We start from the raw sequence: 18,420 nt of genomic DNA, 5'->3' as shown, positions 1-18,420 counted from the left end.
TATTTTTTACCATAAAATTGTTTTGTATGTAGCTTATCTTTTTTATTGTCACGTATGAATTTTTGTAACGTTCTGCAGTTTTTCAGTGGGGCCTTGGCTCCACTGCAAGCATGAATTAATCAAATCAAATCAAATCAAGATGTCATCTGAACCCACATTCTGGCTTCCCTGAGGACGTCTTTTGGACTCTTTGTTTACTGGGTTTATGATTGCTAATTGAAAAGCAACAGGTGTTTGTCCATATGAGGAGTCAATGGTGTGATTGGTGGTTTGAGATTAGCATTCTGAATGGTAGTGTTTTCCATGTGAACACAAGACATTTTATCAGTGAGGATTGTGCCAAATGTAGAGTGTAGTGTGTTGCAAAAAGTGCGGCTTAGAACTGCAAAATGAGTGAAACGCAGGAAATGTGTTTGTATTCGTGCGAAATTGGTGTAAGATAAGGTACACGAGTTTCAGGTTTTAATCATTGTGTCTCAAATTCCAGTGTCAGTGTGTAAGCAATTGAGGAAAAACTGTAAAAGAATACAAGGACAAGAAGAAACCATTTAGCAGTGTTTTATAAGTGCAGTTAAACAAACAGACATGTTAGATCCATGTACCCAACAAGAAGTATGTTAGCATCGCTAACACAGGGTAGGGGGCACAAAGCTCTAGAAAAGGCAATAAGCAACATGTTCTCCCTGGAACTGTCCAGATAAACTCACTCATTGGTCAGAGTACCAACACCTAGTTTAGCAGGTCTTAATTGGTTGCTGATTGAAAGGTAAGGATAAAACCCAAAAGGTTGGGGGGTCGTGCACCTCTACGGTCGGAGGTGACCTGCCCCGTTTAGTCCTCGGCTTTAGAATTGGCAGAACATAAAGTACAGACTGGATTGTTCTCGACTTCCTGGGAGCTTTGATGAGGTAGAATTACACTGCCCCTTACACTGGTCATACTGTTTAGTACAGAGAAGGTTGGTCCAGACTTTCTCACCGAGTGAGTAAATATTTGCCCCAGAATACGCTGCGTTTCCCTCAGAGAGAATGCAAAGCGCCCTCCAAAGCCTCTCTAACACCCGTTCCTGCTCGGCTGCGTGCCTGTTGTTGGCTTAGTCTGCCCAGATCCTCCTGTTGGGAATAATTAAAACTCAGCTGCTCCGGGGGGATTGGCTGGGGGGGGGGGGCGCTAGGGGCCTGAGCCGCTGAGGAATGCCGGTGTGAACCCACGACGAGGAAACCACAACTTAACGACCACCACAAACTAAGAGAAGAGATCAGGCCACGAGCGAACGTGTGCCCGTTATTTGCCCCTTAAACCCTTTACAACATTTGGGTCGTGGTGGTGGTGGTGGTGGGGGGGGGGCACCAGCAGTCACAATAACAGTATATTGTTACATAGACGAAAGGTAGTTTAAGCTGATGCCTGAGTTTGCACAAGGACATCTCGCAAAACGATGTTTTCACTCAGTACAAAGGACAGTTGTTTATCCTCTTTGTAGTGCCTGATATGCTAGTCCAATTAGAATATTCTGGAACACTGAGGCATCAACATAACAGTTGGGTGCTGGAGAGGTCTTCAAACGATGGATACATCTTTTCCATGAATGCAAGCTGAAGGAGGAACAAACACCCTCAAAGCTCTAGGTCTTGCATATAAACACATCAAACACAAACAGTTTGGACATTCTAACTACATTTCTCTCATCTTACTGATTATGTCATTTTACAACTTTAAAAATCAAAGTCAGATTATTCCAAACTCCTACTATAATCTAGCAAAAATGTACATAGATATCCACAAGGTATTGGATCCTGTTTGCATTTCTTTCAAAGGCTGTCTTTTAACTTTCATTGCAGCAGTGTTTAATGACTTGCATACACACCTTTCCAGTATATACTAGCTACTTTACTACTAACATTTATTTTATTTTTTTCAGCTTTTTATTACTATTCAATATATAAGGCCTCATGAAAACGAAAACAATAATATATATATCAGGCCGTTCTATCTAGCCTAAACGTCTGCTGTCATGGCTAAAAGGAATTGACTGGTGTCTTCTGTGGTTTGGCACAAAATATTGCCACCCAGGTGTTGACAGTCATCTGCTGATGTAAATGCTGAGATGAACAGACTCGACCGTGTCTCAGAACGTGATGCTTCTCCCTCTGCTAGTCCTGTATTTGTCACAAAGCCTTGTATATGACGGGCAGGGTCTGGTTTTTAGAACTTTCTAAAGACCATAACTTGTTTGAAAGTTGCAAAACCTCCACTTGCGACTTAGTGCTTTCAACTGCCCGATAAGAAAATGCCACATTAAACAGCAGTGTGTTGTTACCGTGAGACTCAATTGCACCAGTTGAAGTTGTACATGTATCCATGGGGTTGGATCAAACCATGGTACTCAGTCCTCTACATGTTTCAGCAAAATAATAAAAAAAGACAGTAAAAAAGGTAAATACCCCTTTGACAAATAAAATAATTTCTACCCAAATTCTCCAAGGTAACACCCAACTATGACAACATAAATTAACAGAGGAACAAAAGAAGTTATGAACTAGAACACAAGGTAATTCAAAAAACAACACAGAAAACGTTCTGTCATGTCTAATATATTGGCACATATATTCCTGAAGGGATTTGAAGGATTTTTGCAAGTTGGTTTTACAATACAATACAGAATGCTTGGCCTTATAAAAGACCTGTAAGTAAACACAACAACATACTAATGTAAAAGATAGCAACAATTCTACCCCCAACTTTCTAGAGAACCATTGTGCATTCTAAAAAACAGCCTTGGCCAATACTACTAGTTCTGAGAAAGCGTCTATAATGCACTTTAATCAGCTTTGAGTTGATTATCCCGAGCAAAGCATACAGATGAGGCCCCCGGCCTGACACTACACCATTTCAACAGTCTTTAATCTCCGCCCAAACAACAGAAATCCTACTAACTATCATATGGACTCACTCAGCTCCACCACTGTGACATGGCTTCTTGCTCTAGTCAGGGAAATCCATGTCACACCAAAACAAAGCAGTAGAAATCCTCCCTAAAGATTGCATTCTATTTCCAGTTAGCAGTCACGTTATAAAGTCCGTTCAAAGTCTGCATATGCATAGAAATCTTGTGATGACATAACTACGTGCTTCAGCCTACTTGATCTGGGAACAATACTCCATAACTTGCAAATGCACACTATGTAGGTGTTTAGGACAACATACTTCACAGTTGTACTTCTATAGAAGAGGAGTAGGAAGCTCTAGATTCTAATCAGAATGCATCACTCTCTAAGACACCTAAACTGCTATACCACAAGTCAAGAAAAAACTAAACAGCATCAGATTACTATCTTTTTTTAATGAGCTACTACTCAGGCACAGGAAATAGGAAAATATATATAAAAACAACAACAAAAAACGGCTCACTAATATCAATATGTGCCTTATACTAATCACACAAGAGTCAGTTGTAGGTCCCATGCTTAACCGATATGTATGGCCAATGTTCACTCAGATTGCCTCACTTACCCTACTGTTGTCAATAGTCAAGATTTGTTTTTTGTTCTTTTCACCAAAACTAGTCATTTGACATGTACCTACAAGGACATGATACTGGAATGATCGGTGGTGATGCTCCCTAAAGGATCTGGCTATCATCATTAGTGTTGGGCGATATCCACATTTTTGTTATTCACGATTTTACCATAATATCTTTCATCACTGAAATATGATGGAGAGACCTACCAGCATGAGGACAAAAATGCCTGAACTGCAGCGCATAGTGTACGGCTGGCGTTGTCGTCAGGTGAACCACAGAGACGTGTTTTTACCGCCAGATGTGCTTTGCCTGGCAACAAAAAACCAGACACTGCACTTTAAGTCCAACAATGTCATGACGTGCTCCAAATATCCCAATATAGAACAACAATGAATATCTCCCCAACCCTAATCGTCATCATCATATAGAGGGGAAGCCTCTATTGTTCGTAGCATTATTCTGCACGCCACAACGACACATAAAACCTCTCGTCCCGCCCTGACTGGTCTTCTCAGAAGAGTTTGATTGTGATTTCGACGGCGAGCCGACGGATGTCTACAGAAAATCTGCAAGAGAACTACGATTTACATTTGAACGGCCTCCAAAATGGCAGCGCTAAATGAAAAGAGAAGGAAAGGAACACTTGATTGGTTGAGTAAACACAGGAGGATCCTCGGGTGTCCGTGCTCAGTGATTGGGGGAGGAAGCCTCCGCCGGCAGCCAGTTCACACGGCTCTTCAAGTCTTGAAACGGGTCTGCTCGCATATGTGGTTGAACTTCCTGGAAAAGTCCAAATCAGGGGAAAAATTAGACGCTGTACCTGCAATTGGAGCTAGAAGCCTTCGGCAGGTGCGATTTGCAAGAATACAATACAATGGTGATGTGACAGCTCCCTCTGGTGGTGACATGCATGTATAGCCTGTGTGTGTGTGTGTGTGTGGATTGTGCGGATTGTGGAGACCCATCTAAAATATGAGAGACTGAGAGAGAGAGAGAGAGAGAGAGAGAGAGAGAGAGACAGAGAGAGAGAGAGAGAGACACAGAGAGAGAGAGACACAGAGAGAGAGAGAGAGACACAGAGAGAGAGAGAGAGTGAGAGAGAGAGAGAGAGAGAGAGAGAGACAGAGAGAGAGAGAGAGACAGAGAGAGACAGAGAGAGAGAGAGTCCATTAACTTACGTGGCGTGGTGTGCCTTCACTTGGGTTCGGCAATTGCGTCCCCAGTAACAGTCCGGCCGAGACGTCACTGCAGCTGTGGGAGTGAACCAATGAAGCAGACCCGTCACATACTGTATTAGACCTCCTCTCAGGAATGACCACCAACATCATTGGATGACATCCAATCTCTTCACTACACTCGCTGGTGAATGAGCTTCCCACGGCTGTCAGAACTGCAGTCACTCCCCATCTTCCGTCGGAGACCGAAGACCCATCTCTTCAGGTTACACCTTAACTGCTCTTCCTGAGACATCTACTACCCCCCAGCACTGTGTCTCCTGAAGACACCTGCTTCCCCGTATACTGTGTCTCCTAAGATTTCTACTTCCCCCTTGTACTGTTTCTCCAGTGTATATATAAAAAAAAATTAAAAAATCTTTCTTTCTTCTTCTATCACGACAAATGCCAATGGCCCCGGGTCTGAGCTAGATTACTCTTCCTGCTACGACTGGTAAATTGATGATTCACTTGCTTAGTCAAATGTATCAATTGTAAGTCGGTTGGAATAAGGCGTCTGCTAAATGCCGAAAATGAAAAAAGTCAATGACCCCTGTTCTGGTTGCTGGTATCACCCCCCCAGCCTGTTCTGGTTGCTGGTATCTCCCCCCCAGCCTGTTCTGGTTGCTGGTTAGGGCTGTCCCAAACGACTATTTTTCTAACGATTAATCTAGCGATACTTTTTTTACGTTACTCTCGCTGCTATGTTATGATTAGCTAAATTGATGCTAACGTAGCATGCGAGCTACGAGCTAGATAACGTACAGTAGGTGCGAGCACCACAATGACAATAGGCTACCGTAGCTAGCCAGCTACATAGCTAACGTTACTAACACCAGAAGACAAGACATACAAACTGTGGTGAGCTACATTGCTTGTGTAACATTAGCTAGTAGCTATCCATTTTTCACTCATACACGGCCGGAAAAGTGAACAGAAATACAGTACAACGGTGACTTACGGTGGTGCTATCTTGCGGCTGTCTTCACAAAGAGCTCCAGGATGCTTACGCTTGAGGTGCTCGTTCATTGCAGACGTACTGCTGTGATAGGCCATTTCATTTTTGCTTATTTAAAAAATAATAATAATAATAATAATACGACGCACCGACGCACATTACGCAAGTCGACGTATTGACGTAGTCGATTACGCCGACGACGTCGACGAATCGTAACAGCCCTATTGCTGGTATCTCCCCCCAGCCTGTTCTGGTTAATGGTATCTCCCCCCCAGCCTGTTCTGGTTAATGGTATCTCCTCCCCCAGCCAGTTCTGGTTGCTGGTATCTCCCCCCAGCCTGTTCTGGTTGCTGGTATCTCCCCCCAGCCTGTTCTGGTTAATGGTATCTCCCCCCCCAGCCTGTTCTGGTTAATGGTATCTCCCCCCCAGCCTGTTCTGGTTAATGGTATCTCCCCCCCCAGCCAGTTCTGGTTGCTGGTATCTCCCCCCAGCCTGTTCTGGTTGCTGGTATCTCCCCCCCAGCCTGTTCTGGTTAATGGTATCTCCCCCCAGCCTGTTCTGGTTGCTGGTATCTCCCCCCCAGCCTGTTCTGGTTGCTGGTATCTCCCCCCAGCCTGTTCTGGTTGCTGGTATCTCCCCCCAGCCTGTTCTGGTTGCTGGTATCTCCCCCCAAGGCAAAGCCAGTGTGGGGCGGTCTTACCGGGCAGCTCCGGAGCGGGGATGTTCTGTCTGTATTTGTAGGCCAGCTCCTTGAAGGCTCGCAGGCCGCAGCAGAAGCACAGGACAGCGTTAGTGTTGATGCGATAATCTGGGGGTCAAACAGTAGGTGTGGGGGGGGGGGGTATTAGTGGTCAACTGGCACGGTTGGAAGCACTGTCTATGCTGTTCTGGAAGAACTGGAAGAGTTCATGAAGAAAAATGGGACACACTCCAGAAGAAATTATTTAATTATTTTTAAAAATGAGAAGAAACAACAAGCCTTCAACACCAAAAAGAAAGACAACGTTTTAGTTTTTTTTGCTTTGAATCAAGGACAAGCACCCTTGTGTGTACCGTTTAGGAAAGTCTAGGAACGCGTGCTGAACACGACCCTGTTCTATATGGTAAGTGAGAACTGAGCACTGAGAACAAGTATGGAAACAAGATGGTCAACAAGATAGCCTTCTTCTCGGGGGGGGGGTCTCACCTGACAGGTAGTAGGTTCCCTGCTGCAGGCCCTGCAGACCCTCATGGAGCATGTCCCTCCACGTCATCCCCCTGGCCGCCAGGTAGTTCTGGGAAGTTCAGGGCAGAAGCATTATGGGTAAGATGACACTATACATTCTTTCCACTGGGGGTTTGGTTATTACAATTAAAAAGAGTGCAGAAATGATTATGTTGGGGGGGTGAAAGAGTTTTTTGTAGCCTTCTCCTCGGATGGTGGAAGTGAACTCTCTTGATTCTGAGTGGCCAGAGGAGCAGTAGTATGTATGTATGGAGGAACTGGACGTACCTGGAGGATCTCAGACTCGTAGTTATTGCTGTTTAAAACACCGTCGAGGCATTTGTCTGTCAGGTTGAGCTCTGTGAAAAGAGAAATCAGGACTTCTCATACCGGTAACTTGAAAGGGTCAACAACGTTATGATATGCAACACTCACAAATGTAACGATATGACACAAGCACACAAATGGAACGATATGACAAGCACACAAATAGAACGATATGACACAAGCACACAACATCTCATCTGCTTCCAGTCTGATCCCTTCGACATCTCTAACCATAAATGACATTGTTTGACTCCCTGAAAACACCAGGTGCAGCTACCCGTTGCGTAGGGTAAGTTTTAAGCCCTAGGGGTACTGAAGCGGAGGACGCACCACTGAAACGGGCCAGGCAGCCTTGACAGCCCGTCCTCTGGCAGCCCCAGTACATGTGGCAGAAGGGCCGCTGGCACGCCACACCTGTCAGAACAACAAACACACCACCGTCAACGAGACCGACCCCCCCCCCCCCCCCCCCTGAACCCCCCCACAGCGATCTGAACAAGGTGACAACAAACGGCCCGTCATGGGCTGGCTGACAGGCGGGCCTCCACTCACACTGCTGGGCGGAGGAGAGCTGTTGGCCGACCAGCTCGGCGCGGCGGTCTGGCATGGGCTGCAGGCAGCAGGTGCAGATGACGTGGCTGCCCTGAGGAGGGCAGGTGTACTCCTGAGGAGCTGCAGGAGGAGGAGGAGGAGGACACACACACACACACACACACACACACACACACACACGTAAACAACAGGCTTGTTTGAACACCTCCATGGTACGATACGGGCACCGCTCGTCAAAACCGGTTCGAACCAAGCCCTCAACGATGACGCCAAGGCGATATCAAACACAGTTCTCAGAAAGGCCGAGTATTTACAGTGCTTCGGTCGGTCGCGCGGTGAATCGCGACATACCGTTACACTTAACACCGTTTTTTTGGAGACATGATTACCAGTTGTAAACACAGCGTGCGTGCGGTACCTGTGGAGATCTCGGAGGACGTCGAGGGCCCTTCTCCGGGGGGTTTCCCTGCCGTGCCCTCAGGGGCTGGTGGCGGTGGCGGCGGCGGGGCGTGGGGTTGCGTGGGCCAGGGCCCCCGACTGACCTCCTTCCAGTGGCCCGGACACTGCCTGCACATCCCGAAGGGCTGGCTGTGGACGGAGAAAAACGACAACGGCGACAACTACATTTAGAACACACACACACACACACACACGCACACACACACACGCACACACACACACACACACACACACACACACGCACAACCACACACACACACAACCACACACACACACAAACACACAAACAGCCACAGAAGCCGTTTCCTTTTTTTTTTACTGACCCGATATCCGAAGCGTCGCTGTCATTGTCGGAGAGCTCGAAGAGATAGTCGGAGCTGCCCTCCTCGTCGGAGAAGGAGCGCTCCACCTTGGGCTGCAGCATGTCCTGGGTGATCTTGTTATGGCTGTCCATGCTCTTGAGGTCCTCCTCGCTGCGACACTTCTCTGTGGAGAGACACACACAGACACACACACACACACACACACGCACACACGCACACAGAAGAACAACCGTTAGCTCCCCTGCGATGTGTTGATGGGTACAGCGCCTGCCTGCTGCTGATCCAGGAACAGTCCAGACCTGGGTGTTGGATGAGGTAGGCCTCCACCAGGTTGTTGAGGATGTGGTTCTTCCTGATCCGCTCCACGGGGCAGCGGCAGGTGGGGCACAGGGACGAGCGCTCCATCCAGCCGGAGTAGCACGCCGCGCAGAACGTGTGCATGCAGGGCTGCAGGCTGGGGGGGGGAGGGGGGGTAGATGGGCAAAATGAGATACAGAAGATAGGAGGGTGGTAGAGAGTGTGGATTAAGAAAGAAACACACCTTTTTTTAGCCTGGCTTTTCTCTTAGTGTTTATCTCAACTTGCACTTTTACTCCCTATTTCTTTATCTCCTAGTTCTTGTTTTATTCCTGGGTTTTATTGTGTTGTACAGTATTTCATCGATTTCTTATCTCCTACCTTATTTTATTGTGTTGTATTTTATTCACTATTGTTTTTATGTTCAGCACTTGGGAGTTGCATTCAATGTATGATTTGTGCTATGGAAAGTGTGATTGATTGATTGATTGATTGATTAATAGAGGCGGGTTCTGCTCTTACGTAACTGGTCGTACATTAGAAGTTACCAGGGAAGGCCTGGGAGGACAGCCTGCTTGTAATGCAGGGAACTGAATGAGGAATGGTACCAAACATACAGACCTGTCCCGTTTTCCACCACCACCAGCCTCCACAGGAAGCTACCACACGTGTAGACAGATTACACTACAGGACACAATTTGCTTGAGCAAATAGTGCCGAGCGGTGCAAAAAAAAACACTTAACCTAACTCTCTAGAGCGTGATTATTCTTCTTTTAAGTAAGTAAGATAAAAAAAATAAGACATTTTTAACACAGCGATTATTCAACACGTGTGTTATCGTCTGGTTATGAGTTATCGTCTGGTTATGTGTTATGGTCTGGTTGTGTGTTATGGTCTGGTTGTGTGTTATCGTCTGGTTATGAGTTATCGTTCACACCTCACACAGTCGTGCAGCAGGTCCTGACAGATGATGCAGGTGAGGGACTCCTCCATCTTGTCTGTCTTGGCTCCCTCCACGGCAGGCTTCCCTAGGAGGTCCCTCAGAGTTCCCTTGGCCGGACCCACCGCCGCCTCGGTGCTGGACGTGTGAGGCAGGTCTGAACCATAGGCCTTATCTAGAGGAGGGGGGACGGAAAACACTACATGGTGATTGGGCGTTGCGCGAGAGGGCTCACTGGCTTGTGTGGCCAGCATCTAGAAGACTGTTGAATCTGTCTGTTACCCTTTTATTGGAGTGGATTGATCGTGAGTGTGGATTCTTTTTTTTTTGGTTGTTATTTTTTCTGAGTGGGGCAGTCCCACTCATATTTTTCATTTTTATTTGACAGATATAGTGAAGATTTAGACAGGACGTATGGGTGAGAGAGAGAGGAGGGATGACATGCAGGATATGTCCCCGGCCGGATTCGAACCGGGGACCCTGCGGTTACATGGTTGACGCTTAACCCGCTACGCCACCTAAGCACCCCGTGAGTGTGGATTCTATCTCCGTTTAGGGTAGTTCAGAGATATTGAGCGTCAAAGTTTTTACATTCCATTATGTTTTGTGAGATGGAACCTTTGTATTTTATTAATTACTAACTAAAAAATGTCAACATTTTAAAAATAACACCACACAGGCATTAATAAACACCTAATGGATCAGATTATGTAAGAAACTACATTTTGACCAAAAATGAAGATAGAACCATATAATTCTAACGTCACATGATGTAAATATAAATGTATATCAAAGCATTTTGTAATGTCTTTTTTTTATTTTTTTATGTGCTTAAATTGTGTATGGGCTGAATATTAATTATTTCCTCTGTCACAAAAGAAGTTCCTTCTGCAGAAATCACTAGCAGGCTGGACTATTGTAAATGCTCTTCTTTGTCTACCAAAAAAAGACGGATCAACTCCAGCTTATACAAAATTCAGCTGCTCGTGTTTTAACCAGGACTAGAAGGAGAGCACACATCACACCTGTTTTAACATCGCTGCCCTGGCTACCTGTTAGTTGTATAACTGATTTTAAGATTATTTTATTGGTTTACAAAGCACTAAATGGTCTCGCTGCCGACTATTATGTCTGACATGGTTTTAAAATATGTACCCACTAGATCCCTCAGGTCCTCTGGTTCTGGTCTCTTGGTTAATTTTTATAATTTTAATAATTTTGCCATTTAGCAGACGCCTTTATCCAAAGCGACTTACAATTACGAATTACAGGGACATTCCCCCTGGAGTAACTGAGGGCCTTACTCAAGGGCACACTAGTAGTGGTGTGGTTTCAGGCGGGATTTGAACTCACAACCTTCCGATCACAAGTCCAACTCACTATCCACTAGACCACCACTACCCCACGGTTGTTCCAGGGGTCCGGTCTAAGACCCACGGTGAGGCCGTTTTTAGCCACTATGGCCCCAGACTATGGAACAGCCTACCGGAGGACTTGAGGGTGGCAGATATTGTGGCTATCTTTAAAAGAAATCTTAAAAACACACCTTTATCTAGTGTTCATCTAAACTTTCACCTTTACTCCTATTTCTTATCACCTACCTCTTCTTTTACTGTGTTGTATTTTATTAACTATTGCTTTTGTGTTCAGCACTTGGGAGTTGCATTCAATGTATGAATTGTGCTACAGAAATAAAGTTTGACTGAAAAGAAACATTTCAAGTCATCTGGACCAAGTGTCACCGTGTACCTCTGAGGTAACGACGACTCTGAACACACTGTACTGACCGCTGGCCGTTTTCCTTTTCTTCCTCTCCGGCTCCATGTCCTCCCCTCTCCCCGGCGCTGGGCCTCTGGCCTGGGCCTCGGTGGGGGGGTTGGCTCTAGAACAGAGGGGGCTGGCACCGGGGTTGGCAGCCTGGCCTGCAGTCAGGGAGGACTCGGCAGCACAGTAGGGATCCTCTGAACCTGAAAAAAAGGACACGAATATGATTAATGCCTCTACGGTCGGCACCACGTCTGCTTCCTGGTACCCGTCCTTGGATACGGGACGGTTTTCACACGGCGTAGATCAGAGTTCAGCTGGCAAAGATCAGTAGATCAGAGAGAGAGAGAGCATGCAGAGCCAGGCGCCGTTTCACTCCGAAATAGACCGCCCTTGAGTTTGGAGTACCGTGCCGGCGGGGGGAGAGATACCACAGGTGGTTGACTTCAGAAAGGGACACCTGGACAAGCTGCCAACCACATAGAGGAGAACGCCCAGCGCAGGCCGGAGCGACGGCCCTACCTGAGGCTGAGGGGTGCAGGCGGGAGGCTGCAGGGGGACAGGCGGTGGCTGGGGAGACGGCGTGGAGGTGGGAGGTGGAGGTGGAGGTGGAGGGCTGGGGCTCCTCTCGGGGAGGTCCTACCAGGACCGGCTCCACAGACATGGCCGCGGGCGGAGCAGGAGCCTCCGGCTCTGTGTCTGAGCCTCCTATACAGGCGCCTACTGCACAACAGCAGGGGCAGACAGAGGGAGGCTGTTAGCCGCTAACGGAGCTAGCGAATGTCCCCGTCATGCTACGGAGGTTCACAGGTCAACTCAAATGTATCAATCATATATCAATCAAACACACACACTCTGTTGAAACCCCACCCCTGTGGACAACCAATGTAGCCTTTGCACTACTGCTGTTTGCACACACCCCATGTCAATGTGAACACTCAATTACCCTTTGGACTACTGGTGTTGCAATACTAACTTTGCACATACCTCCTTTTGATATACTGTACATATATCTATCTCCTGTATGTACCTCTAACTACCGTACTTGCCATACTTCACTTATCACTTATCACTATCACGTTTTATATCACTATTTGCACTTCTGGTTAGATGCAAACTGCATTTGGTTGTCTGGTACTTGTACTCTGCAATGACAATAAAGTTGAATCTAATCTAATCTAATGCAACCCTGTCAGGCTCAGAGTGATGGACTACATACCACTGCTGTTCTGTGTCCTCTCTGCTTTGATGGGCTGGTACATGTAGGCAATGTCTGCAGGGAACAGAGACACAGTATTATATTTTCAGACAGAATTTGATTAAACGGCTGCAGTTGAGTTAATCAAGCTCCACGACACAAACTATTTAGCCACAAAGCCACGAGAGACACAAACAAACGCACCATCGGGCGACAGGACACAATATAATTCCCCTGCTTCACTTTCATATAAACTGCTCGTCACACTGGCATTTTGACATGCCAGCTGAACTCAATTCTTGTACCGGTCCAACTCAGCTTACACACATTATGTAAGTTCATTGTGTTGGCATTATATAACCCTATTCAGCATCAGTGAAGGGTGCACAGGATAATAACAAGTGGCCTTTCTTTTCCTAACCCCCTACACCCAAATGTAGTATTTTGTCACAATGTTCTAGCTAACTTATATAACCTTTACCTATTTCCAAGGCAACCGTTGGCATATGACCCCTCTATTCTTCCAGCAGCACTAATTGAAGTTCCAGTATGCAGCCTAGCAGGCAACCACTCACTTAAGACCAGAAGACCAAGACATAAAGAGATAAGCATACATTAAGTAGCAGCATAAATATATATATATAATACACTAAACACTAAATCAACCTAAAAGGCAGACATACTTAGTTCAGGCTCGTTCTTCCTGTAGACAAAGTAGATGACATCACCGCTGTGCAGCCTGTGAGTCTGCTTCTTCACCAGTTTGGCCATGTTGATCACCGTACCGTTGGTGCTAGGGGTCGGAAAAAACAAATTAACTGAAAAAAAAACAAGGCGCTCTTGCTCTTTTTCTGTAGTTGATGGGGTCAATAAGCAGCCTGGGAAACAATGCCAGGCCAGAGAGAACGCTGTGTCGCTGACTTGGCTTCCTAGAAAGACATTTTTACTGCAGTTATTACAGCAGAAACTCATAACCTACAACAGCGGTCGCCTTCAGGCATCGATTAAATACCAGCATCGCTTCATCAGATGTGCTGAATTATTGTGCAAATAAACACTTTATGGGGACACAGAATTGCCCGGATAGAGAAACCACTGGTGAACCCCACGGCACCTTAATGGCAAACAATGTTATTTCACTTTCCGTTTTCATCACATTCCAACAATGAGTTTGCAGAGGGTAGCTATTCAGAAGCAAACAACACAGCAGCTAATGATATTACTGTGTTCAATGAGGTATAATATTTGTGTGCCAATAAAAGGTATGTAGGGAAGATGCCTGTCACCTTGCTGACTCAGGGAATGGTAAAACACAAGCCTCTATAATTACCAGTTAGTGGGCCTAATTATCTGCCAGCTGGTTGCTTTACAGCGACAATTAAGACTATGCTGTGGGGGCACCATAACATGCACTGCATAACACAACCGGATTTAATCAACTAAATCTGCTACATGTATTTCTCCATCAAAACAAAACATAACAGAGACAAACATAGCGTAGGCTATAGCAATATAACATTTGACCATGTCCTTTAGATGCATGTTAAATGTCCCTTAGATGTGCCGGGGGGGGGGGCTATGGCCACCTGCTTTATGCTGATTCTCTCCTATTGTTTAATGCCTCAGTTTTTTGTTTTGCAACAGTCTCTAATCTTGTGTTGTTCACTATGTGCTCCGAGCCCTTCAAACCTAGACTGAATGTGTCCAGGCTGAGTCTACTCCACCCTATATCCTTAGTCCTTGCTGCCCCACCTGGGGCCCACCAGAAAGCTGCCCTACACTACGGACCCCTGTACACCACACCACGCTCCACATTAGTTTACTGTTCAGCGCCTACTTTAGCATGGTTCTATATTATTTATTACGTTTATTCTTCATAATGACAGCTCTTGGCCAATTAGGTTCTTAGTAAGGCAATAACTGATAATTAACACGGCTCTCATGCAGTACATACCTCATGTCCTCCAGCCACACCAACCCTGAGCTCTCGTCTTGCACAATCTTGCAGTGCTCCCCTGAGACCAGTTTATTAGCAGGAAAGGAAAGATCACAACCTAGCAAAAACAAACATTGGGCTTTGGCTTAAATGATCAAAACATAAACAACATTTACTGTTTCCCACAGAACTTGCATAATTTAGATGTCCTTGCACAGATAGATGATGTTGTGTTATACTTATAGGCTAGGAAGTGTACAATATAAACCAAAAAACAGCCTACATTTATAATGATGTAACGTCATTTGTTTATAGTGTACATTTATAATGAAGTAATACTCAGACAACACGTCGTCTCACTAACAGTAATTGTCTAGATTAGTGGGTTTGTAACATCCGTTTGAGATGGTACTCTGATTTATTTGGTGAGAGAGTTGGCTCTTTTTCTTCTATTATTTAGCCCATCTCCAGAGCTGCATAGCAGACTTACCTAATTAAGCCCCATAGACTCTTTGCATGGAACGCAGACTCGTTGAACTCAATATAATAGAGCAGACACAGACAGAACCTATAAGATATAACTTTTCCTGGGACAAAATCCATACAAAAAAACTACTTAATATTCTGCACACATGTTCTCAATGGGCGCCTTTGTTATCATTGGGGTGAGGGGGGGGGTGTCTAAGTTTTCTGAACTAAAGAAGGCATTGTGCCTTGAATAGACTGGTTTTAAAGAGCCCAGACACTGCCTGGCTACTATCTCTCTGCTATCAAGTAGTAGTGTCTCAAACCAAGTGCACTTCAAAGTGTTTACTTAGACAGTTTGGATTGATTTGGTCTTCAAACTAGTTTGATGCCAAATGACAATATAGTCAAGTAGGTTATCTAAGTGCAAAGTTAGACAACAGCTTGTAATAGGGTGGAATAATCGGACTCTCTGACCTTTTTTCCGGCCCACGGTGCATTCTCTGTTGACCAGCAGCACCTCTGCCCCGCAGCCCTGGTCCACTCTGACCAGCCTCCCCCAGGGAAGACTTCTGCCACCAGGATTCTCCATGTCCAACCTATTTATGTCTCAACATACGGTCCAGTTGCTGGATAGGTAGCTACAATTAGAGACACAATATTAAGCTTTAACAACAGATATTGTATTTACATGAACATTGGCAAATATTAGCAGAGCAGAAAGATGCTCGATGCCTGCTAGTACTTCAACTACAACTAGGATGCGTTTATAAATTCGCTCTGACAGCGCTGGAGCGCACACTGGGTTCAACGTCATAAAGGGGACCAAGGCATTTGATTGGACAAGAGGCATTCCATGAGTGCTGATCAGATTCCCAGAGCGTATTTACGAACGCAGCCCTAGACACACGTTAGCTTAGCAGCTAGCTAAACAATGAAGCAGCTTCTGTCTGGAAACGTCCACGTCCACATGCTACTGTTACCTACCTAACACACATCCTTATCCATGTTTAACTACTTTTTACCTAGTGCCCGTAACTATACACAATTTTACTAAGTTGACTAATCAGTCCTACAATACAAACAACTACGGGTGAACAATCAATCAACTTCGTTTTTTAAAAACCTGGCTAAGCTAGCTAGCATCTTATGCCTGGTGTTAGAAAGGCATAGGTTTAGTGAGCAATAGCGATCAACAATCTTGTCAAATAGGGTTATTATACCACCAAAAGCGCAGTTATTTCGTCTTGTTATTCTTCGTGGAGATGTTTTTGTTCCTTCATGTTCCTGCTTGGCACACGTTCGTGCTGCACTTCCTGGCAACCAGAGGTATTTACAGAGATCAGCTGATGGAGGAGGGGGATATGGAGGAGTGAGGGAATGAGGTCTGCAAGGGAAAGTACGAAGAAAAAGCATTTGTATGTTTGGAACCTTGACTGAATGTTTGGAACCTTGACTGAATGTTTGGAACCTTATTAATGTATGCTTGGAACCTTATTAATGTATGTTTGGAACCTTGACTGAATGTTTGGAACCTTGACTGAATGTTTGGAACCTTGACTGAATGTTTGGAACCTTGACTATGCTGTCTGAAGTAGGGCTGCAACTAACGATTATTTTGATAATCGATTAATCTGCCGATTATTTTTTCGATTAATCGGATACAAATGAAACAACTGATTTCTTTTGCACATTTTATTTTATATTTTCTAAATCAGCCAGGCCTATACATATACATGTGCAAAATAGTATTTATTAATAAATAAATAAAAATATATATAAATAAAAAAGGCTTTGCTACATCAAATAGGTTTAACAACAGACCATGGACTATGGCGGTAGATTGTTTCAATAAAGTAGTTGAACTCTAGCTCAATACATGCATTGTTTTAGGTAATAACTTTGCTTAATGTAAAGGTCAGTAACCCAAAGTGCAATATAGGCTACAGACAAGACACTAATGTTTTTATATAACAGATATGCTCCAAAACAATGCAATGTGTCCTCTCACTCCATACAATAGGCTAGGCTACAGTCAGTGTCTCACTCTAACTCACGGGTAGCTTGGTAGGCTACCACTAGCTAGCCTTTAGCTTATCACCTCTGCTCTACCACTGACACTGACACTGACACTGCCAGCTAGCTAAATACACTTGTCATGCAATATTGAATTCATGAATGCGAGCAAACACTCACTGGCTATCGCATTACATTACAGTCATTTAGCTGACGCTTCGCCAGAACTCACAAGTGCATCTCCTTACTAATACAAGTGACTATGAGCATACTCCGGTGCTGAAGGCATAGAATGCGAATAGCAAGCTAAAATGTAAGCTTTAAATGTAGCCGCCGCACCGGCTCCGCAAGACAGTGTGGCGTGCGTCAACAGGAAGTAGGTTTGTTATGGAACAAGACCCGACGAATCGATAATGGAATTCGTCGCCAACGAATTTCATTATCGATTTTTATCGATTTTATCGATTCGTTGTTGCAGCCCTAGTCTGAAGCGTTGCATACTCTAGCTCACACACGGATAGTATGTCACACACGGCATAGATGGATAGTAGCATGCACATAATGGAACCTCCATACATACCAATATGAACTCACTCTCATTATTGAAATAGATAGGTACTTTATTGATCCCCGAAGGGAGATTAAGGCGTTACAGCAGGGGGCCGTTCCACTAAAGTGGATTAGTATATCGGCGATTGAAATAAATCAGGCGATCAGGCAACTTGGGATTGGAATTCAAGCCTCAGGTGATTCCTCGAACGAGGATCAGGCTTGTGTCATGAGTGTTCACAGAACACCGGCTTCGAAATCATCGATATGGGCGCGTGCACGCAGACATAAAGAGCCCCGAAGAGTTGATCTGTCGAAATGAAAATACTCCACTCTGCAGGGGTCCTACATTTGCGCAGCATTCCGAATTATTGATCTTTATGAAGACGGAAAAATAAGATGTAAAATAGTGCAATACTGCCGCAATTAACAAGGCGAGGGAAATGGTTTGGCAAGAAATTGCTGACCGATTAAATGCGTAGGTCATACTAGCCCCAGTTATTGTTATATGTTCATATTTTAATAAATGAATATTTACTACTGTGGTGATATCCGCAGCAGGCTACAAGCTGTCATATCGTCACAATGGCCTAGTGGTATCGACCGCTGCTATAGTATTTATTCGTCTTTTTAAATCGGTGGTTCAAATCCTTCTTCAGACACACTTTTTACTGCATTTCGTTGTCTGAATCT

At 45.0% G+C, this 18,420-nt stretch overlaps 1 protein-coding gene across 1 annotated transcript; it reads right to left on the bottom strand.

Annotated features, from left to right (window-relative positions):
- Nucleotides 1-576: 576 nt before the first annotated feature.
- chfr (checkpoint with forkhead and ring finger domains, E3 ubiquitin protein ligase) lies at nucleotides 577-16,443 on the bottom strand. Its single transcript, XM_080531556.1, has 18 exons — nucleotides 16,386-16,443; nucleotides 15,640-15,803; nucleotides 14,716-14,815; nucleotides 13,445-13,554; nucleotides 12,783-12,836; nucleotides 12,086-12,283; nucleotides 11,587-11,766; nucleotides 9,797-9,974; nucleotides 8,861-9,015; nucleotides 8,562-8,724; nucleotides 8,198-8,367; nucleotides 7,780-7,899; nucleotides 7,558-7,641; nucleotides 7,189-7,259; nucleotides 6,883-6,970; nucleotides 6,397-6,504; nucleotides 4,702-4,774; nucleotides 577-4,303 (listed from the first exon to the last, which is right to left on the bottom strand). The coding sequence occupies exons 2-18, from the start codon at nucleotides 15,752-15,754 to the stop codon at nucleotides 4,261-4,263; spliced, it is 2,010 nt and encodes a 669-aa protein (XP_080387682.1). The 5' UTR covers nucleotides 15,755-15,803; nucleotides 16,386-16,443; the 3' UTR covers nucleotides 577-4,260.
- Between the last annotated feature and the right edge of the window lie 1,977 nt (nucleotides 16,444-18,420).

The sequence above is a fragment of the Nansenia antarctica genome (assembly GCF_963989245.1).
Source record: "Nansenia antarctica genome assembly, chromosome: 5".
Classification (NCBI taxonomy): domain Eukaryota; kingdom Metazoa; phylum Chordata; class Actinopteri; order Argentiniformes; family Microstomatidae; genus Nansenia; species Nansenia antarctica.
The sequence above is the reverse complement of the archived record's forward strand: the minus strand, read 5'-3'. Positions and strand labels throughout refer to the sequence as shown.

What these genes read in the sequence shown, in the direction of transcription:
- chfr (XM_080531556.1), bottom strand. Translation starts at nt 15,754, where the DNA reads ATGGAGAATCCTGGTGGCAGAAGTCTTCCCTGGGGGAGGCTGGTCAGA. An exon ending in GTGTGGCTGGAGGACATGAG is followed by an intron (nt 13,555 to 14,715) that starts GTATGTACTGCA and finishes TCCGACCCCTAG; the next exon opens with CACCAACGGTACGGTGATCA. An exon ending in ACGAGTCTGAGATCCTCCAG is followed by an intron (nt 6,971 to 7,188) that starts GTACGTCCAGTT and finishes TGAACTTCCCAG; the next exon opens with AACTACCTGGCGGCCAGGGG.